This window comes from Blennius ocellaris, assembly GCF_963422515.1.
Source record: "Blennius ocellaris genome assembly, chromosome: 5".
Classification (NCBI taxonomy): domain Eukaryota; kingdom Metazoa; phylum Chordata; class Actinopteri; order Blenniiformes; family Blenniidae; genus Blennius; species Blennius ocellaris.
This window is the reverse complement of record NC_137654.1, coordinates 3,158,113-3,177,177: the sequence shown is the minus strand read 5'-3', so window position 1 is coordinate 3,177,177 and position 19,065 is coordinate 3,158,113. Positions and strand designations below refer to the sequence as shown.

The 19,065-nt window shown below is 43.9% G+C and overlaps 1 protein-coding gene across 1 annotated transcript in view; it reads right to left on the bottom strand.

The window, feature by feature from the left end:
• Nucleotides 1–6,293: 6,293 nt before the first annotated feature.
• LOC308130135 (sodium-coupled neutral amino acid transporter 3-like) overlaps nucleotides 6,294–19,065 on the bottom strand; it is a gene marked incomplete at both ends in the record, with an annotated part of 46,290 nt that continues 33,518 nt past the window's right edge. The window contains 7 exons of the mRNA XM_080496335.1: nucleotides 6,294–6,398; nucleotides 9,670–9,773; nucleotides 14,335–14,479; nucleotides 14,705–14,829; nucleotides 15,004–15,104; nucleotides 16,218–16,297; nucleotides 18,945–19,061. Of these exons, the coding sequence (XP_080352461.1) occupies nucleotides 6,294–6,398; nucleotides 9,670–9,773; nucleotides 14,335–14,479; nucleotides 14,705–14,829; nucleotides 15,004–15,104; nucleotides 16,218–16,297; nucleotides 18,945–19,061 (777 nt within the window). The remainder of the gene's footprint in view (nucleotides 6,399–9,669; nucleotides 9,774–14,334; nucleotides 14,480–14,704; nucleotides 14,830–15,003; nucleotides 15,105–16,217; nucleotides 16,298–18,944; nucleotides 19,062–19,065) is intronic.

Genomic DNA, 19,065 nt, shown 5'->3' with positions numbered 1-19,065 from the left:
AAGATAAGGGAAAGAGATCAGTAATAAAGAAATACAGAGTTTTGAATCTTGAGTCCTGTGACCCTTGACCACTCTGGCCACTCACAGTGGACTCTTGTCCTCCACTCATCCTTATCTTAGCTGGACTCCAGTTTCCCAGGCTGCAGTGGGTCATTGTTTACATATCAACACCTATTGTCTCATCAGTGAAACTGACAAGGAAGAACATGGAGTCAAAAAGCACATGGTAGTTTAAAATGGCAGACGACATGGAAGAATCCCAGTCAAAATAGTTCAACAGTCTATTCTTTTTTTGGGGGGTTTTGTCAAGGTTTTGTGTCTGTCTGTGGTCGCACGGTGGAGCTGTGGTTAGCCTCCAGGGCTATTCTTGGTGGAGTTTGTATGTTCTCCCTGTGTACGTGGGTTTTTCTGGATAGTCCAGTTTCCTCCATGTCAGGTCAATTAGTGATGCTAAAAATTGCCCCTAGGTGTGTATGTGAATGTGTGTGGTGGTTTGTCTGTTTAAATGTTATGGCAATGACTCCAAATCGCCCCTCTGGTGACCTATCTGGGGTGTGTCCTTCCCTCCCCCACAGTAAATGGATTGATGGACGTGTCCGTCTACAGGTTTTCACCATGCAGCCTGGGACGGGAGTTACTTCTGGTTTTACACATTAAACTGAAACACTGCAGCTTCTTGGAGCTGTTGGTGGTGCTGACTGTATTTCATCTCATCAGCTTCATTCTTTAAGTTGAGGCTCTGGTAAAGTGGTGTCCTTCCCACCCAGTCCATTTACCACCGAGTTCACTCGTTTCCCATCTTGTCCTCTGTTTGTGTCAGAGAAATGGGATGGAAATATAACATTTATTATGAATGAAACTCAAGGCAAGATCTTCTGTGGCTTCATGATGGATGAAGCCTTTTTTCCATCCATCCTTTCACCTTCTGCACTGCTTATCCTGGTGAGGGTTGCGGGGTGCTGGAGCCAATCCTGGCTTACAATAGGTGAGGGCAGGATTCACCCTGGACTGGTTGCCAGTCCATCACAGGACACAAACACAGTGACAAACAACAGCATTCACACCTAGGGGCAATGTAGAGTAATCAATTGAAGGTCACTGAAGGTTTTTATTTTGATAGGGTTCGGGTTATATTTTATTTCAATTTTGTAGGTGTAGAAATAAAAAAAAAAAATAATAATAATTTCCAGGGAGAATCTTTATAATATAATATAAAGTAAAATAGTACATTTTTAAATACATCATACAGTTTGGTCATGAAGATGTTAAAGTTAAAGATGAAATGGTTAACTTATTTCTAATTAGGGACCTCGCCAACGGGTGGGCCCTAGGCCCAGCCAACGGCAGGTCTCTTTTGGATTTCGTCGTCGCCAAAAGTGCGGGCCCTCCGAACCCCCTAAACACGCTCAAAAACTCACCAAATTTGGGAGACTCGTCAAAAGTGTGGCACTCCACAATCTCACGTCAAAAAATTCCCAAAAAATCAAAAAATGGCTCTCTAGCGCCACCTAGAAAATTGCAATCACCCGCCACGGTCCGTAAGAATGTCGTAGAGAAAAACAGCGAATACAAAACTTCTTCGTCTACTCGACCCCTACAACTCACGCGCTCTAACTTTTGACCTAACTCCAACAGGAAGCCGGCTATTTGCCTTTCAATGTAAGGTGTTCGCCCAAAAAAGGGAAAAAAAGGCAGAAACGGAAAATTTAACTCCTCATAGGGCGAAGGTCGCATCGGTTAAATTGAGATATACAAAAATAGAGGAGATTGTTTACTACTGAACTCTAGAGGGAAATTTTCTTACCTAGTCCAGTTTAATTTTTATTAGCCGTCCAAGCTCCCCACCCCCTAATCGCCTTTTTGGCTCCTGTCATCCATTAACATGGGGAAACGGACAATTCTCGCCGAAAATCAACGATTTTAAACTCCCCGAACTACTCTTAACTGTTTGCAAACCGTGACTCTCAGCCACAAACCGAGGGCATCGCCACGCCCACGAGACCCTGCCGAACAAGAGGATGTAACATATGTGGGGAAAATTCCAAAACAAGTCCCCAGAATGACGAGTTAAAGCGACACAGTAACATCTTTCTCGTCCGAAATCTTAACACTATAGCGGATGGAGCCAAATCTGCCGTTCCTGCCAAACAGCGCCCCCTGGTGTCCAAAGTTTACCTCTGACTGCTTCCAAACCCACACAGTATTAAAGAGGACAAAAATTCCTACAAAAGAATGGTATTTTTATCCACATACTCCCCCGATAAGTATAGATTAAGAGCAGTTGTTCGCAAAATCTTCTAATATAATCCTCTCTGGCTCACTCTGCCGTCAGAGTGTCCGCGCTCGGTGCAGCTGTGAAATTCTCCACTGTGATTGGTCAGTGCATCACTCCATATATGGGCAGCTTCCTGTAGCTTCAGGCTCATCACTGCTGTGTGATTGACAGCCTGTCATATCCTGCAGTTTGACCTGAGAGTGACCTCACCAGTCATTCTCAGGTCAGGTTACTCTCATGTGACCTGACCTCACTCTCATGTCTCATGTTCTCCTGTCATGAGGACATGCAAAACCTGTATGAGACCTGGCCTGAGGCCCTCAAATTCATGTCGGTGGAAGTTTTTGAAAGACCTTTCATGTTCGATAAGTGCTGCGTCATTCACACCGTGCACCGCCGACAAAGGCCGGGCCTCCTAGGCCCGGCACTCCACCAGGTCAATCAATCGTCCCACACTGACCGCTGTAGGAGGCTTGGCCTGAGGCCCTCATATGTATGTCGGTGGAAGTTTTTGAAAAACCTTTATTGTTCCATAAGTGCAGTGTCATTCACACTACAATTGAAGTAAGACCAGATTCAGGATCGGGGCCATCTGAGGAGTACCCAACAGACATTTTCAGGCAGCTCGGCTAGCTTGCGGCTTAGCATGCCTGTTAGCATGCGAGCAAGCATTGTCCGATTGAGCCGAAATTTGGTAGGTAGCCTAATGGGGGTGCTGCAATCACAAATCACTAGCTAATTAGCTGGTTTTGACGCCGTTTTTTCAAAATAAAAGTACTAATTTTTTTTTTTTTTTTTTTTTGCTTAAATAATATTTTTTTTAATTAACCGTTCATAGCCACCCCCCCGACGGGCAATCTCGAGGTCCCGACCAATGCTGCTTGCAGCTTTAATTTCTTTTGAACTTTTTTGTTCAATATAACAAACAGCTCAAGGAAAAATATTGTTGAAAAATATTAGCTTTTCTAATAATGTGTAATTAATAATTTTATATCAACTTTCTAAAAAGCAAGCAGAATACTGAAGTAAGTAAGAAAGTGTTGCTGTGTCACAGGAATGGAGTATATTGTTTTTCTTTTTTGGTGTTACATTACAGTATTCTCTGTGATATTGTAACCTTAACAGAATTAATCTGTGACCAAGGTCGCAGAAGTAATCATACAGTCACATAATTGGTGACATGATGTCATCATGTTCAAGCTAAATAAGAACTCTTTAGTCAGTGTTCTTGTCAGGAGTCACACACCTCGCTCCAGCACCGGATCCTCTCTGGCACTCCTGCAGGCAATCAGCTAATTGATTGTCAAGCAGTCTTAAGCCCTGCAGTGAGGAGGGTCCGGGGCCAGAGGATTGCTAGTCTTCACTCCGTGTGGAGGTGCGTCGGTGTTGTCCTCCCCGGGGGGTGAGTGTCCTCCCCGGGGTGGTTCCCGTTCCTGTTCTGACGCCCGGTTCTGTCCCAAGAAGTTCCCCGTCCGGGTTCCGTCCCAAGAAGTTCCCCGTCCGGGTCCCGTCCCAAGAAGTTCCCCGTCCGGGTCCCGTCCCAAGAAGTTCCCCGTCCGGGTCCCGTCCCAAGAAGTTCCCCGTCCGGGTCCCGTCCCAAGAAGTTCCCCGTCCGGGTCCCGTCCCAAGAAGTTCCCCGTCCGGGTCCCGTCCCAAGAAGTTCCCCGTCCGGGTCCCGTCCCTAGAAGTTCCCCGTCCGGGTCCCGTCCCTAGAAGTTCCCCGTCCCGGTTCCGTTCCTAGAAGTTCCCCGTCCCGGTTCCGTTCCTAGAAGTTCCCCGTCCGGGTCCCGTCCCGGTTCCAGGAGGCCCCCCCAGAGATTCCCCCGGGTCCTGTCCCGGTTCCAGGAGGCCCCCCCCAGAGATTCCCCCGGGTCCTGTCCCGGTTCCAGGAGGCCCCCCCCAGAGATTCCTCCGGGTCCCGTCCCGGTTCCAAGAGGCCCCCCAGAGATTCCCCCGGGTCCCGTCCCGGTTCCAGGAGGCCCCCCAGAGATTCCCCCGGGTCCCGTCCCGGTTCCAGGAGGCCCCCCAGAGATTCCCCCGGGTCCCGTCCCGGTTCCAGGAGGCCCCCCAGAGATTCCCCCGGGTCCCGTCCCGGTTCCAGGAGGCCCCCCAGAGATTCCCCCGGGTCCCGTCCCGGTTCCAAGAGGCCCCCCAGAGATTCCCCCGGGTCCCGTCTCCGTTCCAGCTCCCCGTTCCCTCCCTGCACAACTCCGTTCCAGCTCCCCTTTCCCTGTATTCTCAATAAAACATAGATGTTTGCAAACAACTTTCTGCTTGAGGTCTGCTTTTGGGTTCAGGACACTCCACACGCCGGCTCCCCCCCGTGACATGTTCAGTCTTTCAACCATGCATGTCCTTCAAATAGCTGATTTGATCTGATTCCAACAGGCAAACACATCAGTTCCTGAATGAGGCTTTTATAACAGAGCCCAGTGAACCTAATGGCCTGGTCAAGAAACTGCATATTGTGCTTTGTACATTACAATTCAATTGCATCAATTATAATAGTATAAACCTGACATGCCTTGCTGTGGCATGCTGGGAGTTTAGTCAAATTCAACTTACAGTAATATCCAATCAATAGAAATAATAATAGAACATATTGAACAATATTGTATATCTTTTCAAAAATATTCTTACATAAATTAAATACATTTTCATAATCAATGGTCTAGAAATCAGATGCATTTCCTCATTAGTTGTACTACACCACATTTTACCTGTGTTAAAGCGTATTGCTCTTAGTTATACCATTGTCGGGTTAATCAGGAACAGCCTGGTGGTCTGAGTGTAGCTGGATGGGTACAATAACAAACCTGGGTTCCTCTGCACATTGTCCTTACAATTACGGACAGGGCCGTCTCGATCCAGTATCAGTATCGGGTTCCGATACCACCATAATTCACGGATCAGAAATTCCTGATCCAACCTGTGGAGATTTCCGATCCATGAGACAAGGGTCTTTGCTTTACTGTTGCTGAAATGACTCTACAAGCGTTTCCCTGCTGGCTGCTCTGCTCGCTGGCTGCAAAATGTGGAATGGATCTCCTGAATGTAGGGGGGTTTCAATGAGATGCGGAGTAATGAGTCAGGAAATCCATTCCACAGTTTGCAGTCAACTGGCAGGCGAGCATAGTATCACTGGGGCTATTCTCTTTTCATGACATGTTGCTGTTTGGACGTATTTTACGTTCAAAACACTGCAAAGCAACACACCAACATGCAATGTTTGCAAAGCCATTGTACAGCGAGGTGGTCACTCTGTTGCCAGACGTCACCATTTTCAAACACCAGCTTGCCAACTGACAATGACATCAAAACAATGAACAGCAGCACCTCCACTGTCGCAGGTAATTCACACCTCCGTGAAGCTGTGTCCTACTCCACGCTAAACTCTTAAAATAGTCCCAATCGCTTGTGGTTCATTACAGCTGGAAACTGCTGTTTGTGCTGCATGGCAAAAGAATTTCTCCAGGGTTTAATAAAGTGATTCTGAGGTTTTAAAGATATAACAAGTTTATTATGAGATGATGACATCACACAAACCACCACATTGTCCAAACTATACCGCTTCCTTTTCTGACCTAACACTAACCTCAAGTTGCCTTTTAATTCTTATTTTTATTTCGAGAGAATACATGTATACATTTGTACATTTCATACTTGCCTGTAGAGAGGAGTTTTTTACAGCCTCATATAAAATCAACAACAATAATAACAATAACAATACCAATAATACTACTACTACTACTACTACTACTAATAATAATAATATTAAAGCAAACAGAGCTCTGTATCAGAAGAGCATCAGTATCGGCAGACATCCATATTGAGGCATCGGGATTGGATCGGAAGTTAAAAAACGTGGATCTGTGCATCCCTACTTACAATTATTGATCACAATCTTTTGTTATCTAGGACCATCCAGCAGGAGTTTGGCTCTGGCTTCTCGTCTCTCACGTTGGCAGGGAGACACAGCAGGGGACTTGCTGCTGCTTTGGGGTTGGTGGGGTTCTCTTTAATGGCCGCCATGACTGCGCTTCACACCGGTGATCCAGTCAAGTGTGATGAAGGTCAGGCTCATGGTCATGAATATGAAGCCCAGTGCAGTAAAACAAGCAGCCTGAAACATCAACAGGACATGTGTGAAAGAGAAAACACTCAAACGCTGCAGAGCAGTGGAATATTCATGACGACAGATTCTATTTTTTTTTTTTTTTTAATCAATATCTGTTTGGTTTATTAAAATCATTATCTTTTCCTGTAATCACAGACAAATACAGATACCCTCCGTGGCCCTTTTCTGTGGGCCCTCTGCATTTCCTCTGCAACCCACCACCCCCCTCCCCATCTCCCCTCACTTTCTCCCATAAATGCTCAATGCGAACTGCCTTGTCAATATTTTTGCATCTCAATCCATTTTACAGAGAGAGAAATAGTCATGGGGGAGGTGGAGGTCAGGAGAATTATATTATTTGGTGTCACAGTAGTGGAATCACTAATGAAAGGAAAAAAACAAGCTATGGGCAGCGTGTCGTCACCGCTGGAAATAATGGGAGTCACAGAGAGATCAGTGACTGCAGAGGTGGAGAAGAAGAATCTGATTGGAAGGTGAAGGCCAGAGGAGTGACATCATGGGGGAGAGTTACATCATGGAGGAGAGTGACATCATGGGGTCAGCACCCAAGCAAAACAGCCTCCGTGGTTGTGACGGCCAGCGTGTGTCAGTGTGTCGGAGAGGAAAAGAGAAATTTTATCTGTTTATTAAATGTATGAATTAAATATTTGAACAGGGATGTGAAAAAGGCTCAGTGGACTTTGTGCTTTATCCTCAGTCCCTTGAGAGTTGGAGGCAGAGGATGGAGGAGGTCATCTGTCTGCAGCAGCAGTGCATCCCGGGCACATGACTGTACCGGTACCTAAAGTGATTCTCTGCCAAAAGCTGATTCCAGTCCACACGAGCGGCTTTTATCAGGATTTACAGCCATAACTGTATCACGTATGTATAATAAGCAATATAAAATCTATAATTTCTTTATTTTACATGTAGCCCATTGGTAAATCATCTCAATTGCAGTTTTTTTTGTCTTTTTTTTGCATGAGACTTTCCCAGAGACTCACATTAGTTGTTATTGTAGTATATTTCTAAATTATAGCCAGTGCTTTAAGTGGAAGAAAATAAGTGCCGGTACTCCCCTTGGTGACATGCCGTCAGTCTCTCATACAAATATTTTGAAAAAAACATAATATTCAGTGGCGTGTACAGACATTTTATACGGCAGGTGGTCAGTGTAAAATAGAGGCACCTTGTGTGGATCCACCTGCTGCTTTATTATAGTAGTGTGAGATTTGCATATTTTTTTTGGCATACAAAAATATAGATACATATAAAAATATATAAAATGTATAAAAAATATATTGGCGCACCTTCACTCGACTTCTAAAGGGTACACCTTCTAGTCAGCAATCCTATTCATGCTTAGATTACTTTCTGGTGAGTGAATCAGTGATTAAAGACACTTCGGACACACAGATTCACCCCGTCACTATCAGTGGCCATGCACCTGTCACTATGACGTCACTATCAGTGACCATGCACCTGTCACTATGACAGTCACTCATAGAACAATCACCTATCCTAGTAGACAATGGAGATTTATCACATCACTGCTCAAGGAACCAGACTTCCTCACATTCTTTAAAAAAATGTTTTATACAATCTCTTTAGAAACAAATGATCTGCCTGTGTCCTCTGGTAGACAGCTAAAGCTGTCATGAGAGGCAAAATCATTTCTTACTCCTCATACAAAACCAAAAATGGAAAAAATATAGGAAAAAGAATTAGAAGATAAAATCAAGAGCACATGAGACAGCTCATGCTGCTTCTAAAGATGACCACTTATTAACCAAGTTAAGGAAATTAAAAACGGATTTGAATTAAATAATTGAACATAAAACACAATTTCAACTACAGAGATTACAGTGGGAGAACTTTGAACTTGGCAATAAATCCAGCAAACTGTTAGCCAATGAGTCAAAATGAAATAAAGAAGGGTTGCTGCTGATTTTTCTTGTTTTCTGCTATTGTTCTTTCAATGATCAAAATCACATTTTTGTTCTTTGTTTTGCGTCGTTTTGTTTTTGCTTTTGTTATCAAACAAAAGTTTTTTGTTGGGTTTTTTTTTTGCCTACCCGCTAAGTTATACTCTTGCTAGAAAATCAAGGTACTGTCTAGATAGAGCTGTCCAGGCTGGTTTAATAGAGAAAATCATGCTACTGTCTTGATAGAACTGTTCAGGCTGGTTTAATCTAGAAAATCATGTTACTGTCTAGATTGTACTGCACAGGCTGGTTTAATCTCATAACAGTTGGAAAATATTTGGATCAGTATGATTACTGTAAAAAAAAATATATGTAGCATTAACAAGGGTATTGAATGTTGTCTGCCTTTGCTGCTGAACAGTACAAGGGCAACCCCCCCCATAAAAAACAATGTACATGTGTTCAATCCCCTCAGTGAAAACTCAAAATGGTGAAAGCACTTGTGACCCTCAGGAAAAAAACACGACTTAGAGAATTTTAGAGAAAACTTTACTCTTTATAAATGGACCCTTGCCAACTTTCTGAGCACAGTTGACCTCCCAAAATTAAAAAGACGAACATATCCTTCATGTCAGTAGAAGAACTGCATGAAGCTCTCCAGCGCATGCCTGATGGTAACTGACCTGACGGATACACTACTGAATTTTACAAAGAATTTTGGCCTTTACTCTCACCAACTTTTTTTAGAACAGTTGAGGAGATAAAAGTATCTTCAACTCCCCCCCCCCCACATATGAGCTGTGCAAATATCAGTCTTCTTCTAAAACCGGATAAAGATCCTACACTACCATCGAGTTATCACCCGATATCACTAATCAGTGTAGAGCCTAAAATGGTTTAGATGGACAGCTGACTGAGGGTGACCCCCAGGGCCATAAATATGGGAGATGGTCCGGGAGGGTGTGTGTGTGTGTGTGCGTGTGTGTGTGTGTGTGTGTGTGTGTGTGTGTGTGTGTTCTATATAAATATGAGTGTCCATTGTCTTGCGTGAGTATGTGTGGGTCTGGCCCCTCCCCCGACTTTGCACCGCTCACAATTTCAACTACACTTAGTCACGCAGGGTCTTGAGGGGATAAGTTGACTTTCGGGGTTCTGCTGCTTGGCAGTGGGGGAACGCCCGGGACCCCGCGACCCCTCAATTTAAAACCGCACCTCAGACACACACATTGCATCCACCTCTTCAAAACACAAATACACACCTCTACATGCATCCGACACCCCACAGGAGTGTCGGATGCAGTTGAGGGTTGGAGGGTCAGAGGGTTGAGTTAAAATTGAGGAGAGACCCAAACCTGGATTTTTGGTCTGGAGTTAATGGGCTCCTGGCTGGACGGGATGATCCTGATGTAGAAGAGTCCAGGGAGGATGAAGATGAGGGTGGGAGCAGTGGTCGCCCCTGCAAACAAACAGAAGAAACGACAAATCATGTCTGTGGAAAAAAGATTTGTCGAGAGAAAGATGCTCAAATTAAGAAGCTGATAAGTGAAATTGTGTTTGCTCTCTTGTGGAGGTTGAGTTAAAAATATTTTACGTACTTAACATAGATGCAGCACTGTGACGACAGAGCAGCACAATACTCAGTGGAATAATATTAAGGTAGAAAGTTTTACTTTAAATGTTTCCTGACGACTGATTGAGAAAGTGAACGTCATTAGTTTTACTTTGACCACAGTAGTGATTCTGCAGCAAAACAGCAGGTTGTCATGTTGGCTGACCAGGGGCCAGTATACTGCTAAAGCTGGAGGAAAGACTTGCTCTCTCTCTCTCTCTCTGGATATTACAATATATTATTGCCACTGTTCATGTAATACATTTTCAACTTGGTTTCTAGAAATATTCAAATCCACAAAGTGATGGACCTGCACTCGAACAAAACCCAGACTTATGTTAGATGTTTATTAATTAATTAATTTATGTTTTTATTATTTGGCTCATCTTGGAGAGAAACAGTTTCACCAAAAGCTATAAGGACATTATAAAAACAGACTTCTAATTTAAATATAGTCTCTAGTGTGTGTTGAGACGACATTAATTCTGTGATTTTCCCTGAATAAATATCCATTACAAGCTTCAGTCTTCAGTCGAAAAACAATGTGATTAATTGCAATTAATTACAGAAAATTGTGCAATTAATTAGTTAATTTGTTTTAATTTATTGACAGCACGAGTTTTGGTTTAATTTCTAAATATATGTGTGTGGTGTGTACAGAAAAGGTATTCTGGCTCAGTAATTAAACTTCTATGTATTTTGGAAGACATAACTCCAGTGGTCCAGAAAGGCCAACAGCACTACACAACCACAAAAGTCATAACGAAACTGCAAAAGCCACAACACAACCGCAGAAGCCACAACACAACAGCGAAAAGCATTACTATTTTGATTAAGAATCGTTTAATGAGAGTTAAGTAAAACACTGCCACATGATGATTGTGATTACAGTTTATTCCAATTGTTAACACACTAAAATGACACGCAAGGCACAATCATTAATGGCACACCTCTGTGACCACCAGATCGAAAGCCTCCTCTCAAGTCTCCAAAACTCTAAACCAATTATTTTGCTTTCCACACATTTTGTGATTAAAAATGGCGCTTTTTAAATGCACAACATGGTTCTCTGCATAAGACACAACAATCTAACAAAAAAATCTCATTTGCCATTTGAAAACACTGACATTTACAGTTTTTTCCAATTGTTAACACATTAAAATGACATGCAATGCACAATCATTAATTACACACCTCTGTGGCCACCGGATCTAAAGCCTCTTCTCAAGTTTTCAAAACTTTAAACACATTTTCTGCTTTCCACACATTTTACAATCACTAACTAATTATATATGTGCTCTGCCCGCCATTGTTCCGTCAGAAAATATTGTCCCCTGGAAAAAAAGCCTGTTCTCTCGATAGACTATATCCAGTCAATGTCAATGGTTCCTCGACTGCAAGTCCATACAAAAATATTGTCCTCCGGAAACAAAGTCTGTTCTCAGACCGCTGAGCACTTTTATTGTGACTGCGTTGTGCTGTTAGCCATTCTGGACCACTGGAGCTATGTCTTCCAAAACACGCAGAAGTTTAATTACTGAGCCAGAACCTTCTCTGAAGAAGCAAAAATGCTGCTGCTAACATGCTGTGCAGGATGAACCTAAGGGGCCATCCATACGAACATGCCGGTTAACCTAAACAAGCTGTTTTTGGCCTGTCATCCACACGAGGTGGTGTTTTAGAAGCACGAAAACAGTTTTTTTTTAAACACGGGTCACAGAGTGGGGAAATTGTAAAACCCCAGCTTGTGCTGTTCAACACCCAGATCATCTGTGGTAAAAAGATTATGTAATCACCCCCCCCCCCACCCCATGTCCGTGATATCATCAAAAAACCACAACAATCATGGACTACAAGCTCCAGTGGAGCTGCAGAAGCTACTGAGCTAGCAGTAGGAACAGTGTAGCCATAGACCTTACATCTAAAGCCCCGGTCCCGGACCCGGGACGGAGCGGAGCGGTACGGAGCAGTACGGAATAGAGACCCCGACCGAAATTTTGGGTCGCGTCCCCACTGCAGAGAGGAGCGCTCGGGTGCGGGGCAAGTGGCCGGAGCGTTCCCCCCGGTTGGCTGAGGCACAGACACGGGAGTCTGAGCTTTCTGCTCAAACGCAGGAGGCTCTCCACTCCGGCGCTGATCGCGGCAGCTCAGCGCCGGAACACGGAGGCGCTGAGCTCCGAGCTCCTTTTCATCGCTTCCGCGGTCCGTCCCCGCGATAAAGCGCCACTGACCGCGGCTGAACAGAACGCTGACCGCCTCTGGAAAGCGGAGCTGCCGGAGCGCGGTCAGCGCCGGAGACGAAAGCTCCAGACTCCGGTGTCCCGGACGCGCATCAGCGCCACGGCCAGCGCTATGCTGCAAACAGAAAACTCCAACGCGATGCAAAGTCCCTCCCCCCGGTCTCCCCCTGCCTCAAGTCGCTCTTTCACCACAAACACTAAAGTTGAGCAGCAAAGAAAAGAAAATGAAAATAAAAACAACCAGAGCACAGCTGACCACACTGACAGCAGAGGATTCATCCAGCCGGCACATTAAACTATTGAGGGCGTGTCGTAAATCACTGACCAATCAGCAGACAGCAGCTCAACCTCAGACCCGTTCCATGGTCCCCGGCACCCCAACGGAAGGGGAGCGGAAAAGCGGTCGCCTTTGGAGCGGTCTGGAGCGGTTTAGACCGCAGTCCTGTCGTGACACGTGAACCGGAGCGGTTTAGACCGGTCTAGGCCGGCACTTTTTGTGCGGTGGGACCGGGGCTTAAATTTCTATGTAGGCTGTCTTCTGTGTTTTTGGTGTGTTTGGTGAGTCACAGTGCCCTTAAAAGCCTGGCATGTGTACTGCATGCTTTGAAGCCTTGTGTTGAGTCGTCTTCATCGTGACATGTGGACTGAGTTTTTTTGAGAACCTCGGGGAGAAAAAAGATGTGGATGTGGCCTAAAATAATGAGCTTGGTGATTAGAAATAAAGAAGAGCTGTTTCAGACTACCTGGGGGTCTGAGACCAGCCGAAAGTTCAGACTGCCACAGAGCTGCGTGACATTTAGAACACTGAATAATCCTCAAATTAGATTTATCTTAATCGACCCGAGTACATAACTGACACATCCAACCTGTTATCTGTTTAGCAAATCTACTGAATACACTTATAATGTATACGATACTACTATAGTATGAAGGTAATGTATATCCATGGATGGAAGCCTAAGAATCATCTTAAAAATATGAGCTGCACACATGCACGCACACACACCCATACACACACTTCCACTTCTCATCGATGAGATTTGCTGCTGATTTTTCTTGTTTTCTGCTATTGTTCTTTTAATTATCAAAATCCTGTTTGTTTTTTGTTTGCTTTTGTTATCATTGTTGTTTTTTTTGCCTATCTGCTAATTTATTCACTTGCTGGAAAATCATGTTACTGTCTTGATAGAGCTGCTCAGGCTGGTTTAATCTAGAAAATCATGTTACTGTCTTGATAGAGCTGCTCAGGCTGGTTTAATCTAGAAAACCATGTTACTGTCCAGATAGAGCTGCTCAGGCTGGTTTAATCTCATAACAGTTGGAAAATATTTGGATCAGTGTGATAACTAAATAATATATGTAACACTAACAAGGGGATGTTGTTCCCCACCCACCTCTGTCTCTCTCTCTCTCTCTCTCTCTCTCTCTCTCTCTCTCTCTCTCTCTCTCTCTCTCTCTCTTTTTTTGGGCATTCCCCCCCGGTCATTTGCAGCAGCCATGCCAACTTCAAATAAAGGCAACAACATGGGGAGACTCTTAGTCTCTTCCTGTTGCAAGAGCAAAAACTGTCATCAGAAGGCTCTCAATCACATCATATTGGGGCCATGGTTCTCGACTGGAAAAAGGTGGCTTGCCCCCTTCAGGTTGATGGAGTGCCCTTGTGCCAAGTGGAGGAATTCAAGTATCTCGGGGTCTTGTTCACGAGTGGGGGGAAGATGGAGTGTGAGATCGATAGGTGTCTGCATTTAGGTCATTGTATCAGTCCGTCGTGGTGAAGAAAGAGCTAAGCCAAAAGGCGAGGCTCTCGATTTTCCAGTCGATCGTTGTTCCTACCCTCACCAATGGTCATGAACTTTGGGTCATCTGTTTCGGCTGAACCCCAGGGAGGTGTTCTGGATATGTCCCTCTGGTAGGAGGCCTCAGGGCAGACCTAAGACACACTGGAGGGACTATGTCTCTCGGCTGGCCTGGGAACACCTTGGGGTCCCACCAGAAGAGCTGGGGGAAGTATCTGGGCTGAGGGAAGTCTGGACGTCCCTGCTTCGACTGCTGACTCTGCGACCCGGCCCCAGATAAGCGGTAGATAATGGGCGGACGGATTATGAAATCTTGAAGTATTGATCACATGAAGTTTGTTTTTACTACCATTTCTACATCCAATATCCTACCAGTAATGCCAAAAATGTCCCGGATGTTGGGGACGAGGATGACCAACAGGTTGACACAGAAGAGCAGACACACAGCGATGGCAATGTGCCGAAGCCAATGGAAAGGTCTCTCAGGGAAGAGGAGCTGCATGAGGGCCCGGCGGATCTAAAACAACACCACAGGGGAAAACTATTCACAGAATCCATGCACTCTTTTATCACAACATTTTAACACTGTTTTACCAATTAACTGTCAAGAACAAGAGTTTCCTATCAATAATTTTCCATAATTTGAATAACAACAGTAATATCCAGCACAGGAATTTAGAATGTTTTTTAATGTTTGGCATTTATTACTCTCTCAATATATGAAAAAAAAATGTGTTCTTACAGGGAATAAGACCACAGGTACAGTCAGAGTTACAGCCACCAGCACAGCCAATCGGACACACAGAATCAGAGTGTCCAGAGGGTCCACCTTATTGTAGGTATGGAGCAGCTCAGCCTCTGTGTTTTCTACACACACACACACACACACACACACACACACACACACACACACACACACACACACACACACACACACACACACACACACACACACACACACACACACACACACACACACACACAAAAGGATGAGTTATTTTTGATGATGAGTTGTTATTTTTCAACAGATATTAATCTCACCATAGAAAGTCAGATATCCAAATACAGCAGTGAAGAAGTACATGATGAACATTCCCAAGATGGAAACATTTCCAATGTTCTGCATTCTCCTCTTGGTCGGGCTTTAAGGAAACAAAGCGACAAATGTTTTATGTAAGAAGAAGTCAGTATAATAACACAATGCAAATGGACAATTTAGAAACAAAATATCAGGTTAGACAATTTATTCACCCTGCCTTCAAACCAAATATGTATGCATTATTTAACCCTTCACAGGACAATCACTAAGATATGTGGAAAATGCAGACTTTCAGTGAAATGTGTTGTTCAAGAATGTTTCTATACTTAAATGTGAGGCAATATCAGCATCGACCTTTACCCCACAAATAAACATAACATTGATTAAAAAGTTGCATATGAGGAACCAAAGTCCACTTATATTGCAATTTGTTGTTATCAAGATGTTAAAGATTAAAGATTGGCTTTACTTAATTGAGTGCTACTGCAAAAATATACAATGAGCTAATCACAAAACATTATATTAAAAATATGAATTATTAGGTGTAATTTGATATTGCGATACTGTTCCGTTGAGTTCAGTTTCATTTGTGTTCTTGTAGGGCAATTAGTGTTGCAGCAAAGTATAAAAACATAAATAATGCATTTACATACAGACATACATGAAATAATACATATAAAAATCCATGGGAAGGGATAATACAGTGTCCTGAAAAACTATCAGTAGTACTGAATCATAATTGTAAGATCTACAAAAAACAGTTAGGCTCTGACATCCATCAACTTTAAAATCAAGGTTGTTACAGTGACATCAGTGGGCAACGTAAGTTCCTCGGAATGGCAATTAAATCTTATCTTGTCATCCAGAGTAGTTCAAAAATATATATAATTATCAACAGTGTCTACTGCCTGGCCTTTGATGACGGTTTTTTGGTTGTTGTTGTAGGGCTGATGTGTAAAATCGATTTACATGTCCTTTGTTTTCTGTATGTTAAGTTGACGAAAAGCATCATCACACCAGGCTGCAAATTCATCAACTACAGGCCCATGGGAATGCTCATGGCCCTGAAGGAGACTGACGAATATGATGTTGTCTGCAAATTTGACAAAAAAATCTATTTTCATTCCGACTGTGGCAATCGTTCCTGTATAAAATGTAGAGGAGAGGGGAAAGGACACGGTGTGGTATTGTGATACTGTGCTATTGTAGCCCTTACTTGCTCAGTTCCGTGTAGATTGGAAGAACCTCCGGGTGACATACAAAAGCGAATGCCAGGATGGGGATGGTGTACGCAGTCTGCAGATGAAATAGGAGTCAAATATTTTCTTTGGTGGACTTTCAGGCAGCGCATCAAGTGTGAACCTGACCTGCCATGTGTTCGTAGGGACAAGATATATTGCCCCTACAATAGGTGTGTTAGTAGTTTACAGATACACACATGCTGTTACATTTATTAGGGACCTCGCCAACCGCTGGGCCGAATTACAAAAGGTCCCTTTTGTAATTCGTCGTCGCCGTCAATCGCCTCAAATTTGAACCCCTAAACGCACTCAAAAACTCACCAAATTTGGCACACTCGTCAAAACTGGCGAAAAAATTAATAAAATCTAAAAAAATCCCCAAAACGTCCAAAAATGGCTCTCTAGCACCACCTAGAAAATTTCAAATACGGTCCATAGGAATGTCGTAGAGAAATGCAGCGAATACAAAATTTGTTCGTCTCCTCGAGACCTACAACTCACATGCTCTAACTTTTGACCTAACTCCAACAGGAAGTCCGCTATTTGCCTTTCAAAGTAAGGTTTTCGCCCAAAAAAGGCCCAAACGGCCAATTTAACTTGAAATAAGGCAAAGGTCGTATCGGTTAAATTCACATATACAAAAATAGAGGAGATTGTTTACTATGAAACTCTAGAGGGAATTTTTCTTACCTAGTCCAGTTTCGTTTTTATTAGCTGTCACAGCTCCCCACCCCGAAATCGGCTTTCTGGCTCCTGCCATCCAATAACATGGGGAGACGGAAAATTCTCTTCGAAAACCACCGATATCAAACACCCCGAACTACTCTTAACTGTTCGCAAACCGCGAGTCTCAGCCACAAACCAAGCACATCGTTACGGCCACGAGACCCTGCCGAACAAGAGGATGTAGCATATGTGGGGAAAATTCCAAAACAAGTCCCCTTTATGAAGAGTTAAAGCGACAGAGTACATTTTTTTCCGTCCGAGATTTTAACACTGTAGCGGGTGAAGCAAAATCGGCCGTTGGCGCCAAACAGCGACCCCTGTTGTCCAAGGTATACCTCTGACTGCTTCCAAACCCACACAGACTGAAAGAGGACCAAAAAAATTCCTACAAAATGATGGTATTTTTATCTACATACTCCCCCGATAAGTATGGATTCAGAGCAGTTGTTTCCCAAATCTTGGAATTAAAAATCAATCCTCGCACTCTAACTCTGACAGTTAAAGGTATACAGGAGGATTTTCAGGAATTTTAGGAAAGAACCGCCCTCTCCACCGTTTGAAAAAAATGCGCATGCGCAACGCTGTACCTGCTCCCGAGACGGAACGCCTACTAAAACGCGTGCGAGAGACGTGCACGAGCCCAGTTCTCCTCGTGCACGCTCTGTTTACAAGTCACAAGTCGGCATCGCTCACATAACTCACTTTACAAGAAGATTTGCACCAGAGGGGGTGAAACTGTGTAAAAATGTCCGAGAATAATGCGTCGGGTCGGCCACCGGCATGATGAGAACCGTGTGGAGTGAGCTGCGCGCAGGGACGAGCACGTACGACGGGCTTACGTCATATATCACCAGAATGATTGACAATTGGGAGGACCAGTTATTTTGATGATCCACCCGGAAGAAGAAAATCCTCTACTATACCTTTAAGGAGCCAAAGTGAGGCGCAGCTGCAGTGAAATTTGACACCATGATTGCGCAATCTGGCACCAGAGGAGAGGGGGAGGGGGAGGGGGAGTATCATGTCGGTGCCATTTTTTGAAAAAACTTTCATGTTCCATAAGTGCTGCGTCATTCACACCTTCGTACACCGCCGACAAAGGCCCTCCTTCAGGTCACTCTATCGTCCCACACTGACCTCTGTAGGAGGCCTGGCCTGAGGCCCTCAAATTCATGTCGGTGGATGTTTATGAAAAACCTTTATTGTTCCATAAGTGCTGTGTCATTCACACTAGAATTGAAGTAAGACCAGATTCGGGATCGGGGGCACCTGGGGAGTATCCAACAGACATTTTCAGGTGGATCGGCTAGCTTGCGGCCTAGCATGCTCGTTAGCATGCTAACAAACATTGTCCGATTGAGCTGAAATTTGGTAGGTGGCCTAATGGGGGCGCTGCGGTTATGAATCACTAGCTAATTAGCTGGTTTCGACGCCGTTTATTCTAAATAAAAGTCATTAAAAAAAATTTTTAACTTATAAAATTATTATCAACCATTCATAGCCACCCCCCCGACGGGCAGTCTTTTGTGAGGTCCCGTCCAATGCTGCTTGCAGCTTTAATTTTATTTAAAAATTTTCCACCAAACAAGCCACATTGACTGAAAATTAGTCAATGTGTTTTCAAGTACACTGGGAAGCCATGTTACACGTAGTGTACTGCAGCCAATATCATACCTACATGTTGTACATGTGCTAATCTGAGCTCTTTGCTTCTTTGAGAGTTTCTCTCAAAGGTCATGTAAAAGTAGTTATTCTCAGTTGGTTTCACTTGAGAATTTGACCCAATGTGGACAGACTGACTTGTTGAATATTGTTGACCATGGTGTTGTCCTGGATGATGTGGCTTTGAATTTCTTGTAACCTGCACTATTTTCCAAAATCAATTTTAACATGGCAGTTGTGTGTGTGTGTGTGTGTGTGTGTGTGTGTGTGTGTGTGTGTGTGTGTGTGTGTGTGTGTGTGTGTGTGTGTCCCACCTCTGGGTTGATAGTGAATAACTTTGCGTTGCATGTACCCTCTGAGAGGGTGGAGTTCATTGAGTAGTTTCCAAACACTTCCAGGGGACAGGCAATATTAAACCTCTTGTAGATGACCTGA